The 14,149-nt window shown below is 43.7% G+C and overlaps 1 protein-coding gene across 1 annotated transcript in view; it reads left to right on the top strand.

The window, feature by feature from the left end:
- The window catches only part of GIPC3 (GIPC PDZ domain containing family member 3), an 81,531-nt gene extending 70,187 nt beyond the window's left edge, over positions 1 to 11,344 (top strand). Inside the window, exon 6 of the mRNA XM_018562204.1 lies at positions 11,202 to 11,344. Coding sequence (XP_018417706.1) covers positions 11,202 to 11,344 — 143 coding nt within the window. The remainder of the gene's footprint in view (positions 1 to 11,201) is intronic.
- The last annotated feature ends 2,805 nt before the right edge of the window (positions 11,345 to 14,149 follow it).

The raw sequence follows: 14,149 nt of genomic DNA, 5'->3' as shown, positions 1-14,149 counted from the left end.
CCCCACAACCCTGGCCCAGCGGTTGTGGAGGTTAGTGAGCAATTCCAAAACAAATTGACTTTCAGATCCGAATCCTGAAAAAAGAATAAAAGAAAATTCCGGACGAAAACGAAACAAAACAAATTTTTTACCGGTGCACATCAAAAGCACAATGTTTTTCTATAAAATGTTTTTGTGTTGGAAATGCAACAGCATATGCTGATATGTACTGATTGTATTACCGGCTGCAATATGTCTTTTGAGTTATATATATATATATATATATATATATATATTTCCTGCACAATGCTGTATACATAGATGTAATGTAAGTTAATAATTCAGCATTCCTCAAGATCTCAGTATGTCATCTAAATGCATAACCAACAGGTTATGGGCCCAGGCACTAAATAGAATACTGATAGTAAAGAAGAGCCGCATCCAAGCTACTGAAAGATGGCAAGCAGTTCACATTTGAAGTTTGCAATCGCAAACCTCAACAATACAATGGAAGTTCAAGCTTGAAATGTGAAGATGACTTGTGGCAAGTACTGAGTACAGACAGGTATGTGGATTGCATTAAAAAAACTGCATGAGCGTTCAAATCTAACCAGTAAACTATAACTACTACGCAAGCTTTATAAGATGAGGCTAGATAAAGGCCAGGAAATGCGTGAACATGTGAATGCCATGCTGGAAATCGTAGAACTACAGTATGTGCAAATGTAGAGGACATTAAAGATAATCACGTTGTGGCATTACTGCTATACAGCCTTCTAGAGCCATACAGTGCTCTTATTAATGCTCTAGAAACCAGATCTGAGCAGGAACTAACAGCAGAATACGCCAAAGGAAAATGAATCAAAGAATATGACAAAAGGAAAGAAAATATGCACAATGAAGAAAACAAGAAAGCCCTTAAGGTGCATGAGAGCGCAAAACAAAACAAAGAAAGCAGAGTGTGTTTTCGCTGTAAAAAGAAATGGCCACCTGAAAACGGACTGTTCGATCTGGAAAGCTGAGCTGCAAAATAAAGAGGCACCTACAAGCGAAAGGCAGTTACAAAGGAAATTACAGGCACATCTTGGAGTGCTACCTTTAAAGTGACTCAGAACAGTATATCATACGGATTGGTGCATTGACTCAAACAAACAACAAAAGCAGCAACAAGCCACATGACTAGTGATGAGATATTCTTCACAGAAATTGGTTAAACAGTAAAACAACAAATTATATAAATGTAATCAAAATGATATAACAAGTTGTATTACAAACAATTTTTCATTCTATAAATGGACAAGTCTTCGTAGTGTTAACATATTACATAGTCTGTATCAAAACATGTCAGAATGTTTACTCTGATAAGTAAGAAGGCTGGCTATTGGCTAGTCTGAATTTGTGGGCGGAGGCTGGCTTGTAAAACGGCTGCAGTTTCTTCCTCTCTCCATCGGATCGTTTTCTGGCTGGGCTGCTCATCTTCCAAGGTCATCAGATATTCTACTTCCGGTGCAAATCGCTCGTCCACGCGTTGCTCTGTTCTCTTGTCCTTTTGCTCTATCAAGTCGGCTCCCACGTTTCTGGGGAAGGGTAAGTGGAGGCTCGCAATGGGGGGCGCGGGGGGCGCGCAGGCTGTGTCCACTCAGCATGTCACCACTCGGTCTGCGGCATAAATCGTTGCTCTCACACTGTGGTATTGTCAGCTTAGGATCACAGTGATGATTTGGATTGTTGCTGCCATCTAGTGTCCACGTCCGGTAATCGGCTTGAATTGTTCATGCAATATTGTTTTTCATCTGTGAATTGCATGCGTTTCTGACAGGTTTGAGTAGCTTGAAGTGGACCTGTCAGTGACATTAACTGTGAAACTGCATGACTGATTACTGACACGTTGCAAAATTCACATTGTCAGATCACGGGTTGTTCAGTAACAAAAAAAATTGCAATTTTTTTTTTCTATCCATTTATACATTATTTTGATTCATGGAATATATAGGTATGTTGTTTACACATTCACGGCGCTTACACCAGTACATAAGTTCTTGTCATATTCCATTTTTCACTTGGTCCATTTTCCACAAATCTCATGATACGTTCACCTGCCATGTTTCAGCAGGTTTTCATGAAGCCCTGAGTTTTCATTTATAATTGACCTGTCACGTCTCAGGTTAAGCTCGAGTTTATTTACTGATACATATCTCAGTGGAAACAGACAGCACACATCAAACGGCTACTCACGATATTATTCCACATTAGTCCACAATCTGTTAGTCGTTAATAGTGGCAGGGGCGGACTGACAACACATAAGGCCCCCGGGCAATACAAGATTATGGTGCCCCCTTGTGCTCCACCCATATAGAGGCCCCACCCACATATACATTCTTGTATTACAGAAATTATTTATCCGCACTGTTTTCAAAATAGCAGGTATATTCACTAAAAAGTGAACAGCAGGGGAATTGGTAGGTGACATAAAAAAAAAAAAAAAAAACCAATATAGTTGATTTGGAAAGTGAGCCAAATGGCAGAAATTTTCTGGTTTAGCTATTTTGACCGCGATTCTTCAATTCTGCCAAATATCCTGAGTGAATTGCAGGAGAATCAGTAGGGAATTTGACAGGAAAGTGAATAATCTAAGACCAGAGTGGGGCTTTGGGTGCATATTGCATGTGCGGAATAAAACCCCGCCCCCCTGCTGCAGTGCATGTGGTAAGGCCCCCAAATGGTCAGTCTACCCATGACCACAATCAATGCAGGGCAGACCTCAGACCAGAACCAATGCACAGCAGGCCTCACACCAGAACTAATGCAAGGTAGACCACAGACCAGAACCAATGCACGGCAGACTGCAGACCAAAACCTATGCACGGGAGACCGCAGACTGGAACCAATGCATGGCAGATCTCAGACCAGGACCAATGCATGGCAAAACTGAGACCAGCACCAATGCAAGGCAGACCGCAGACCAGAACCAATGCATGGCAAAGTTTAGACCAGCACCAATGTATGGCTGACTGCAGACCAGACCCAATGCATGGCAAACCTCAGACCAGCACTAATGCAAGGCAGACCAGCACCAATGCAAGGCAGACCGCAGACCAGCACCAATCTATGGCAGACTTGAGACCAGATTCAATACACGGCAGACAGCAGACTAGGCAGTTAGAATACCAAATACATCTCCAGGATCAGTCATCCCACACACATACAATCCGATCCCTGTGGAACATCACCTGCACACACGTTAATGGGCAGCTCTTTCCATGCCAGAACATGAGCGAACACTCACCTTCAGCAGGTCCAGTGGGTGGGTGTAGTAGGCTGTAGGTCCATGAAGTACCAGTGTGACACCCACCATTCCACCATCTCTTCTCACCTAGATCCGGAATGGCTGGACAGTCCAAAGGCCAGGGCCGAACGAGGGAGCCAGAGCCAATCAGCAAGCAGCGAGAAAAATGTACGTTCCCCTGTGTAGGCAAAAATGCATGCACCAGCCCTGTGGAGAATATGTGTTATGCATGGCTCCATGAATTGTTCACAGCGATATTTTCACTCGCCCACCATTTTTGGGCACAGTTGTCAGTATAAAGCTGTTGCTGAGAGCTGTCACTGTGTGTCCCCCGATGTATATATGTAGTGTGGTGCTGTGTCACCTGCACTCCTTACAGTGATTGGACCTGGATTAAAGGAGAACTATGAGGTGAGTGCTTTTCACTCACCTCATAGTTCTAGCCGACCTGTGACAATGAGACTGTCACAGGTCGGCTCAGTAGATCGGGAAGTGAGCGAACACATACTGGCGTTCGCTCACTATCGATCCTGCACGGCTCTCTGCCATGACAGGAGAGGGGCTGGATTCCCCCCTCCCCTGTCCGTTTCGCCATTCAGCGCTGGAGGAAATGGCGAAACGGACGGGGGAGGGGCGGGTACAGCTGGCTCTGCCTTTAGATAGGCATAATTGTCAGGATCCGCTTCAGCGGCGGCTTCTCAGCTTGCGGTTTACTGCGGCGTCTCAGTATACCGCAAGCTGTAGCTAGCGGTATACTGAGCTTAGGGTGACGGGAGGGCGCTAGTTTGTGTCCTCCCGTTACCCTAAGGAGAACTAAAGCCTTAATCCCCTAGTTCTCCTTTAATGATTGTGGCGCTCATAGTGATTGCACGGATAACAGAGTTATTCCAAAATCGTAGAAGATGGAGATCACCAGCACTCATTTGTCATATGACATACGTTAAGGCACGCATGATACATGCGCCCCTATGGGCATTGTACATACTACACATAGTGTGGATCTATGCATAACAAGGCAATTGGATAGGTAGTCTGCTTTTCTTGCATGCATGCATGCATGCTAAATGGCCATGCTGAAGAATGACATGATGGATTGTAAATAATTTGGTATATTTTACCATGATATGACATCTGTGGTCTTTATATCCAGCACTGTATACAGTTATCTACCTTGTTCTGCCTTTATATGCTGTGGTTTTACCCTAATGTCCTTCTCTGCTGTTTGGTCCTATTTTTCCTTGACATTTGATGCCCTGTCCCTGGTCATTCCATCCTTCCCTCTCCTCCTTCTCCCCTTTTAGTTCTTGTGCTGCTGCCTGGCTTATCTAAGTTTATTTATTGTTCTTCCTACAAGCAGCTGCCTCCCCCTTCCTCTGTGTGCCGCTGTGTGCCGTGGTGAGCTGTCATTACACTGAACACAGAGCCGACTCTTCCTAGCAAAACAATGAAGGCTGGTGATCTCTAAATCCCCCCATCTCTGGGGGTGTTGCCATCTCAGCACCGATGTAACATAGCAGCGTTCCAGGCTTGTGGGTACTCGGCAGACAGATAGAGAACTCACCCGGGAAGACAGTGCAGCTCAGACTGGCAAACACATGCTGCGTGCAGGCAAGAAGTGGGAAAAGAGAACCGGGGTCGGTGACGGACCCTCTGCTGGCTGCAGGCCCTCGGGCAGAGCCCAAATGCCCGAATGGTCAGTCCGCCCCTGAATAGGGGTATAGTTGGTAATTCTGATTTTAGCATCAGACTTCAGTTAGGGGGTTTTTTCAGTATCCTTAGGAGGTATTCAGTCGGTGGACAAGCCACGCATGTTTGATAGGTAAGCAGTATGAGCTCTCTTTCCCTACGATCTGTACACTGAGCATTACATGTAAACATTTAGGTTAAACATTTACACATGATTTAGGTCATGATGATTTTGTTGCATTACATTTAAAGGTCCTTCACGACAAAGAGACCATACGGGCTGAGAAATCATTGTTAATTGCTTGTAGCGTCTACAAGAGTCTCGCCTGTATACTCATACATCACTCAGTTGTTCTTCCACAAACTTTATGCATACTGTTACCTACCACGTCAGTAGGTTGTTTAGCCCTGAGTTTTCCGTTTCTAATTCACCTGTCACGTTGCAGGTTTGCTCGGGCTCGCTTACATTCACATATTTGGTGGAGAACAGCAAACACACACTACGGCCTCGGATTGGCTTAGTCATTTCAGCTTTCAGTGACGTCATTCATTCTATTCAGTTCACTTTTGCAATTAGTCGCATTTGTTGTCCTCAATTTGTCAAAAGAGAATAGTTTGGAAGTTTGTCAGTTGGTTTCAGTGCTACCATGTTGCAGGTTTCTGATATCGAGGATTTTGCTTCCATCCCCCCATGTCCAGCCAGAGGGTCCGAATATGGCAGCGCGCCATCTCTCAGAACTTTGACAGTGCCAAGACTCTCAGCAGAGCTTCAACGGAGGGGCATTCCATTTCCGGCCCCAGCCAGGAAAGCCGAGTTATTTAGATTATTTCCCAGCTCCAGCAAGTCAGGCATGGAATACGCCTCTATCCACACATCATATGTCTTAAAGACGCTGACAACATCCATACAGGATTTACAAAATAGGATGGAGGTAGTGGAGAGGAGTCCAAATACTTTGTACTTTGACATTTATTCCATCATGCAACGCTGTACTGAAATTAATTTTATACCATTTTTTGGGGGACAGATAGAGCTTTCTTTTGGTGGTATTCAATCACCACTGGGGGTTTTATTTTTTACTATATAATGAAAAATTACCGAATTGTTTTAAAAAAAACTGTTTCCCTTATATTAAATGATAAAACATGTATTATTACCCAATTTTTTGGTAAAATATAAAAGACAGGGTCACGTCGGGTAAAAAGACACCAAACATGTCAAGCCTTAAAATTGCGTGTGTGTGCGAAACCTCAAAACTACAATACCCAAAATTGGCCATAGGCGACGCTTTAAAAGCTTTTACAGGTCATCAGTTTAGTGTGATCAGTGATTGATGGCCCTAAAATTATTGCTCACACTCCGACGTTCGCGGCGATATGTAACATGTGTAGTGTAGCGCAATTGTTGTTTTCGCGCGCTGGTGCACCTGGCGCGTATTTACGTTTATATGTGCGTAAACGTGGGGGTGGGGGACTTAAACATTTTTATTTTTTTTTACTTTTTTTATGTGACTTTTATTTATTTTTTTACTCTTTTTATGTTTTTTTTTACACTTAATGTCATTGCTATTACAAAGGGGGATAACAATCAGGTCAGAAGTAAGGAATGCACAGAGTGCAGTGGACAGATCTAAGGAATGCACAGAGTGCAGTGGTCAGATCTAAGGAACGCACAGAGTGCAGATCTAAGTAACGCACAGAGTGCAGAGGTCAGATCTAAGTAACGCACAGAGTGCAGAGGTCAGATCTAAGTAACGCACAGAGTGCAGAGGTCAGATCTAAGGAACGCACAGAGTGCAGAGGTCAGATCTAAGGAACGCACAGAGTGCAGAGGTCAGATCTAAGGAATGCACAGAGTGCTGTGGTCAGATCTAAAGTGCAAAAAAAAAAAAAAAACTTCAGAAATAAATGAAATGATAAAGAAAAAATAAAATAAAAGAGGGGTGCTTCACTAACCTGGACTCGACCGAGGGAGTCATCTCCCTGTGTCTGATACCGATGGTATCAGCCTCCTCTTTGTCCTCCTCCGATGCCACCGCTGGCTGCTGCGGGAGCATCTACATCTCCGTGGCATGCCGGGTGGGCTCTCCCCGCCGGAAAGGAAGTGAGAAGTGGCGGAAGTATTTCCGCCAGCACTAGAGGGAGAAGTCTCCCCCCGGGGGGGGGGGGGGGGGTGCGGTGCGGAGGCTGCAGGGAATTGCCGCCCCAGTCTCCCCCATCAGGAAATCGGTGCTCCCTCTGCCCAGGGGCGGACTGACCAGGTGAGGTGGATCTGTAGAGGTGAGTTAGGCGGCCGTGAGTCCCTCGTCAGCGCGAGGCCTTAGGGTCCCCACACACCTTACGATTATCGTACGATAATCGCGGGAAATCACGCAATCGTATGATGATCGTAAGGTGTGTGGAAGCAGTGCGACCTCTACTACTGTAAGGTCGCACGACTTTAAACTTACGGACATGTTCGAGAACCCGCCGCACACTGCCCGTTCGGCATTGCGGTCATCGGAAGGCCGTCCCTCAGGGGGCGTGGCTTGCGATCATCGCAAGTACGATCTGCCTATGCAACATAGGCAGATCGTACGTTTTTTTAAGTACCTTAAACCATCGCAAGACAGAACAATGAAAACCATGTGCAGCGGAGTTCGCGCCAATAGACTACACAAAGGAATCAGCGTGTTAACTATGAACGTTGCTCCAATCAGACTCGGGCATACACTCCCGCCTTTACCACTGGTGGGAATTCCACTCAGCAAGGTTCAGTGAACAATGCCTAATAGAACTATACTACTATTCCCATGAATGTGAGTTTATCTGCAGGGAAAATGCCATATTATTTCCAATGTGTTGATCAGACACACTAAAAAGACATGAGCGTATGTTCCTTCATAAAGGCAGATATGTATCCAAATGATACTGTGTCCTCAAAAGCAAATACATCCCCGCCAAACAAATAAATCTGTGCATTACATAGGGGCCCTCGCCGGTGTCCATACACTTGTGAAGAGGACACAGACGCGGCTGCAATGCACATTAATCTCCCCCGGCCAACAGCCGAGCGCATAGCACATGGACCATTCGCCGGCGGAGGTCTCATAGAGCATAACCCGGTAAACCTGACACTGACAGACATGATGACAATATTCACATATACAATCTACTAAAAACACATCCTAATAAAAACCTCCCCAATAGTCCAAATACAATTTTCCACAACATGAGGAACAAAAGTAGCCACCCTCCAGAAGGATGGACAGTGTCAGCACTAATTCAGAGATTATTTGAGAAGCTACACAAATAAGCTGCATTTTTGTTAATAGTTGATAGAGAATTTGATGAACTAGATGATGCACTTGAATGCATTTTTAAGATTTAATGCCTTGGTGTCACTTTAAGGACACCAAGGCAGGCATGTAAGCTGTAGAAGAAGGCATCCTATTGCGAATCTTAAATTTTTGATGTGTAGGGAAGCGTCCCAAAGGTACACGAACAGCATTCAGTCCACGGCCTGGACGGTCTGGATAAGGGTTTGGAGAGATTGCATCTTGAACCGCTGCAGATGAATATGCCTGTTTAGCTTCCTGAGGTCTATTACTGGCCTCCAGTCCCCCATCTGCTCTCTTAGCAGAAAGAGTGGGGAATAAAACCCTCTTAATCTGTCTGAACAAGGGACTGGGGGTCACCGCACCTTGTTCTGGAAGAGAGTAGACGTAATGAAGTAGCATTTCCTTTTTTGGGGGAGAAACCGGAATTCTCTGTAGGAAAGAGTCTTGTGGAGGTCTTGACCTGTAAGTCCAGAAATGGCTGTGCATGACTGTGGAAACCACCCAGGGATCGTAGCATTGCTCCGCCCATACCTGCGCAAGAAGCTGTAGTCTGGCTCTTACTGCAATCGGCTGGGTGGGCAACCAGTCAAAAGGACTTCGATGAATCCGGGAGAGTCAGCAAAGGCTTCTGTCTTTGTTATCTCATAATGGAAGATAGTGTGTCTCTCCAGCCTCTTTTCTGGTCTTTCCACTGGCAAAAAGGCTTTGCTCCAAATCTCGACTGTTGTCAAAAAGAAAACAAATTCTGCCGCTTTTTCCTACGGTCCTGTGGAAGTAGGCCAGTCTTCCCACCAGTCACCCATGAGATAGCCGATTCCATCTTTTCCACCCACCGCCCAGGGTTTAAGCCATATGGCCCTCTTCGTGGTAACTGAATATAGCATGGAACAGGCAGAACAGCGGATGACATCTATGGCTGCTCCAACTATAAAGTCGGCTGTATGCCATGTCCCCAAGGCAGCCCACACATACCAGCTTATCCGGCAAGGGAATACTACCACATGCCCAGCACATGTTCTTGCTGGGTCTGCATGTCCTTTCAGGAGAAGGTGACAGTTGCCTTCTCTTTGCCATCCTTTTTCTTGGGGGTGAAAGAGCCCTGAATGCACTGCCCTGTCGGGACTTGCATGATCTTGAGGTTGGAGAGCAATTTGGGCTGGGAAAAAAATAATAATGTACAGACCATCAGTAAAAAGTGCTCGCTCTTTTTTTACTTAAACATTTAGTGGTCCCCTACCTTGAAGCAGATGGCTGATCTTGTAATCGTGGCGAACGGCTCATGATGAACAAAGGAAGCCACTTTCAGGCAGGAATCTGCAATGAAGGGTAGCAAACAAGTCCAGAGAAAAAGAATAGAGCAGAGTGATAGAGACATGTTTGGGAGAAAGGCACTTGGCAGTAATAAAGGGAGAGAGAGAGAACTATCCTTCACTTACCTGCCCACATGCAGCAGTGCAAACTCTCCAGGAAAAAAAACTACAGCAAAAGGGGTCCCAAATGCATAGGCCAAGCACCGACATGCTGGCCTGACTGATTCTTATAGGGATCCTCCCTGATCCCTTCAGGGAGGCTTCTCCCGCGGACCACGCATGCCCGGGCAGGGCGACGGTGTTTTATCGAAAGTTCCAACTTGAGATCGCCAACGACCTGACTTCCGGTTTAGTTGCGTCATTTCCCTATACACATACTACACAGCAATAAAGTATTAAAATTAACTAGGTTCAGACTAATCCAGCATGTTATTAATCTGAGTTGCCCCACTCAATATGTCAGCCAATTGCGGGCCATATTGAATGGGGCCACTCAGCTGAAGAACGTGCTGGATTAGTGTGACCCTTGTTTATTTTAATACTTTTAATACTTTATTGTTGTGTAGTATGTGTATAGGGAAATGCAGCGGGTGGTGCACGTGCAGTACAGCCTTCTCGGCCAAACCTCTTACTTCTAACTAAACCGGAAGTCAGATCGTTGGAAATCTCGAGGAGTTGGAGCTTTCGACAGAACAACGGGGCAGTCGCCTGCTCCCCGGTAAAATAGACGGAGAGAGCGGGTGCCGCAATCAAGGGGACCAGACAGCCACAGACATGCCCCTGCAGCTGCCACTGTCACCAGGGGGATTATGGATGATACAGAGGCTGTATTAAATGTCAAGATCAGAGTCTTGTTATTCTGAAATACCCTCTGCATACTTGGATTACAGTGGCAAATATCACATGGATTTAAATGTACAGTATATGGAATGCCTTTTCACATAGAAAATAATATTTTGGAAGGTTTAGCGCAATACTGGGCCCCTGATTGGTTGATAGTTGGGTGATAGTCCTAATAAATTACATAATTGTCCATTTTTTTTATTTTAACTCCCTTGTTCTAATACAGATTGCAATGTTATTTGACAAATATTTCTGTACCATAAGGTTTCAAAGCAACCGTTTAGCTGTGCTAGAAAATACAAATCACTAACATCCTGTAAAAAAAGAAGCTTCAGTGGCAAAGATTAAAAATATTTTCTCTCTTGAAGAAAGTGCCCCAGACACTTCTGCTATCTTACAATTCTAGGTGTGTCAAAGTGTCCTCTGCTGGGCACTGAGGGTCCTCCTGCTGACCCCTACATCACTACTGTGTGGAGATGTGCAAGTGTGGAGACAGCAACCACAGCACCTAGTGGGGGACACACTATCTGACACATCCAGAAGTATAAGCTAGCAGTGGTTCCTGAGGCTTTTCAAGAGAGTGCAGCTTTTTCTTACTGTCCACCAGAAATATAAGTATGACTTATTTTCACTGCCAGAGATTTTCTTCATTACTGCAGTAACAGGGTTGCTTTAAGCATGACCCTAGTTTATAATCTGCTCACTTTTGATAGTTATACGTGTGTAATGTTACATAATACAAATAAACTTCAAAAGATTCTTTTGTTTTTTATCAGCTACAACAGTTGTGGAGACAGCCAAGGAGAAGCGGAGCCCTGAAGAGTTTGGCATAGCACTGGACAACCTCCTGGGTGAATTTGCCTTTCCTGCTGAGTTTGTGTTAGAAGTTTGGGGAGCCATTCATCAAACAGGAATCTAAAAACTAACCCCTACTAGTTATATATCTGTTAACATTTCTCTTCTTCACTGCAACTCAACTGGTGCAATGTAACCTCGAACCAACATAAGTGGACTATTGTTTTTGCTAAATTATGCACTAGTTATCTAGATGAAAATAACAAAAACAATTTTATATGTATATGTCTGATTTGAAGGACGTTTAATAAACTGTAACGTTAAACATACACTTCTCTACTTAAAAATTGCATGTACTTTTAATATATATTCTATATCCATTGAAGTATGGTTATGGTTTTTTTGGGGGTGGGGATTTTTATGCAGCAGCTGCATTAAATACAAGTTAATCATATAGAGTATGTTTTATTGTACATGGTACCCTATGGAACCTGCATCTAAAGAGAATGGTATGCCTGCTTTTATTAAAACATATGATTGAGATTGGTTTTGTATATATTTCTTCATAATGCCCTCAAAAGAAACTTTTTTTCAGGTACATATGAAATATTGCAAATAAATGTAATATTTTCCACATGCAGCCATGGTAGAGCTTGTCGATTAGAACAAGAAAACAGAGGAACACCAAATGAAGAGTGCACCGTAAGCATAAAAGTGGCAACAGGTTTCAGGGGCAAACACAGAACCCCTTTATCAGGGTTTAAAACATTCACAGTTCCTAGTTGCTGAGTGCTGCATGTGCCCCTGTTTTTGTGTTCACTATCATTGAAACTTTCCCCGAGTCCGTTCCCCCGAGGGTTTCCCCTTTGGAATTGCACCTGGAAGGTGATGTTCTAATTTCCACAACCACTGTGAATGTTTTTAAGCCCTGATGAAGGTTGTACTGTGTTTGCCCCTGAAACACGTTGGAACTTTGCTTGTATTCTTACCAATAAAGCCTCCCTTGGCACAGTCATTGCTCACTGAGCCTGTACACATATTCCAGGTTTACGCAGCATTGAAGCTGAGTTTAACAGAAATCTCTTCCCCTTTCTGTAATGTATAGTTTCTGTTATTTTTCAGTGGGGGCTTTTGGTTCTTTTCGACCCACCGCACCACATTTTTTTTTTGGTGAGCAGCAATTTTAAGGTGAATTTTCACTTTTGCGGTCAAAATTGAGAAAATCCCAACTATATGTTTGTTATGTGTTCCTAATCACACAGCATATCTAATAGACATGTGCACTGGCAAAAAATATGTTTCGATTCAGATTTTGATTTATTTCGTGATTCGGGTCCGAAAATTCAATTCGTTTTGGGATTCGGAAAAATTTGTTAACGGTAGTCCTGTCAAAATTTCGTTTCATTTTCGTTTCGTTCGTTCGTTGCAGCAAAATGACATTTGAGGAAAAAATAGAGATAGCAATTAAAAAAGCAAAATCAGGTAACTATTAATAATTGTTTAGAAAGCAATTAAGATCAAAATCTATGTTTAATCCCTTGGGAATCATAGTGTCAAGAAGGAAAATCCACTTAGACTAATTTTTTTGAGATCTCTCTAGTGAGATTGGAACCCCTCCAGTGATTTCTAATTTTATCTATGCCACATATCTTTAAATGTTGTGGATCATTTTAAAATGCCTAGACTATGTTTAGTGAAACCTTTTTTTTATATAATTGATGTGTTCTTCTAGTCTCTTTTTTAGTTCCCTAGAACCGGTAGGATCTCCAGTCAGTTGGTAGGGGCTCCGGGCGGTCGGTAGGGGCTCTGTGAGGTCAGTGCGTGCTATGGGTGGTTAGTGTGGGCTCTGGGCAGTAAGTTCAGTGGTCAGTGCAGGCTCTAGGTGGTCAGTAGGGGCTTTGGGCGGTCAGTGCAGGCTTTGGGCAGTCGGTAGGGCTCCCTCTATAATCGAGGGCCGCCGATGCCTGATTGCGACAGGTCACTGCCTGCGGCCCTCTATTCAGGCATCTAAAATGCCTGAATAGAGGGCCACCATGCCCTGATCCTGGCCAGTCACCGACCCGGATACCGTAGCGTTTTGGGTCGGCCGGGCCTATTTGCAGGGGCGGGCCTGGATCGGCAGCTCCACCCACCCCTGCGTTAATCCAGCCCTGTGGATAGGTACCTGAAAGTAAAAATTACTTCTCACTTTAATGCCACCTCCGAGTATTTTTTATTGTTTAATATAGTTTTTATCATTATTTCACAAACACATTTATACATAATTTCATAAAAGAGATATAAAACTTAATTTTACTTCATAAATAGCATACATTATACACATCTCTTTTTAATCAATGTATCTATTCTGTTACTTTCAATTTCATTCATATCTAAAAACATTAAATTTTGTAATCTCTATCTTCACATTTTTATCTCTTTTACCTCTATTCTCCTCTCACATTCAATCTGCTACCCATATCTTCATCTAGAGGGGGGGGATAGTCACTATGTGAATTTATGTAAACTTCTTCAGTGTTAATTCCTCAAACCATGTCCTTAGACCAACTCTCCTTCTCAAACCTTCTTTATATATATTCCTCCCTCTACACATTGTGTTTAATCATTATAAGTGTGATCTATACTAAGATGTATGAATAACACTAACATTCCGATCAAATTGTGTTATTTACCCTTTACTACCTGTTCCACCCTCCCCCTCCCACAAATACTTGTGTTCTCATTGTTCATTACTCTGATTCCATTATCTAAAAAGTAATCCATAAATCAATTTGCATTAAAACAAACCTTGTGTATAGCTACCCACTCCTGCCTTACCAGTCTGCTCTGCCTAAGCGTTTTGGGTCGGCCGGGCCTATTTGCAGGGGCGGGCCTGGATCGGCAGCTCCACCAACCCTCCCACAAATACTTGTGTTCTCATTATACATTA

The sequence above is a fragment of the Nanorana parkeri genome, unplaced genomic scaffold, assembly GCF_000935625.1.
Source record: "Nanorana parkeri isolate BGI_ZX_2015 unplaced genomic scaffold, ASM93562v1 scaffold565, whole genome shotgun sequence".
Taxonomy (NCBI): domain Eukaryota; kingdom Metazoa; phylum Chordata; class Amphibia; order Anura; family Dicroglossidae; genus Nanorana; species Nanorana parkeri.
Note: the sequence above shows the minus strand (reverse complement) of the source record. Positions and strands in the feature narration are given on the sequence as shown.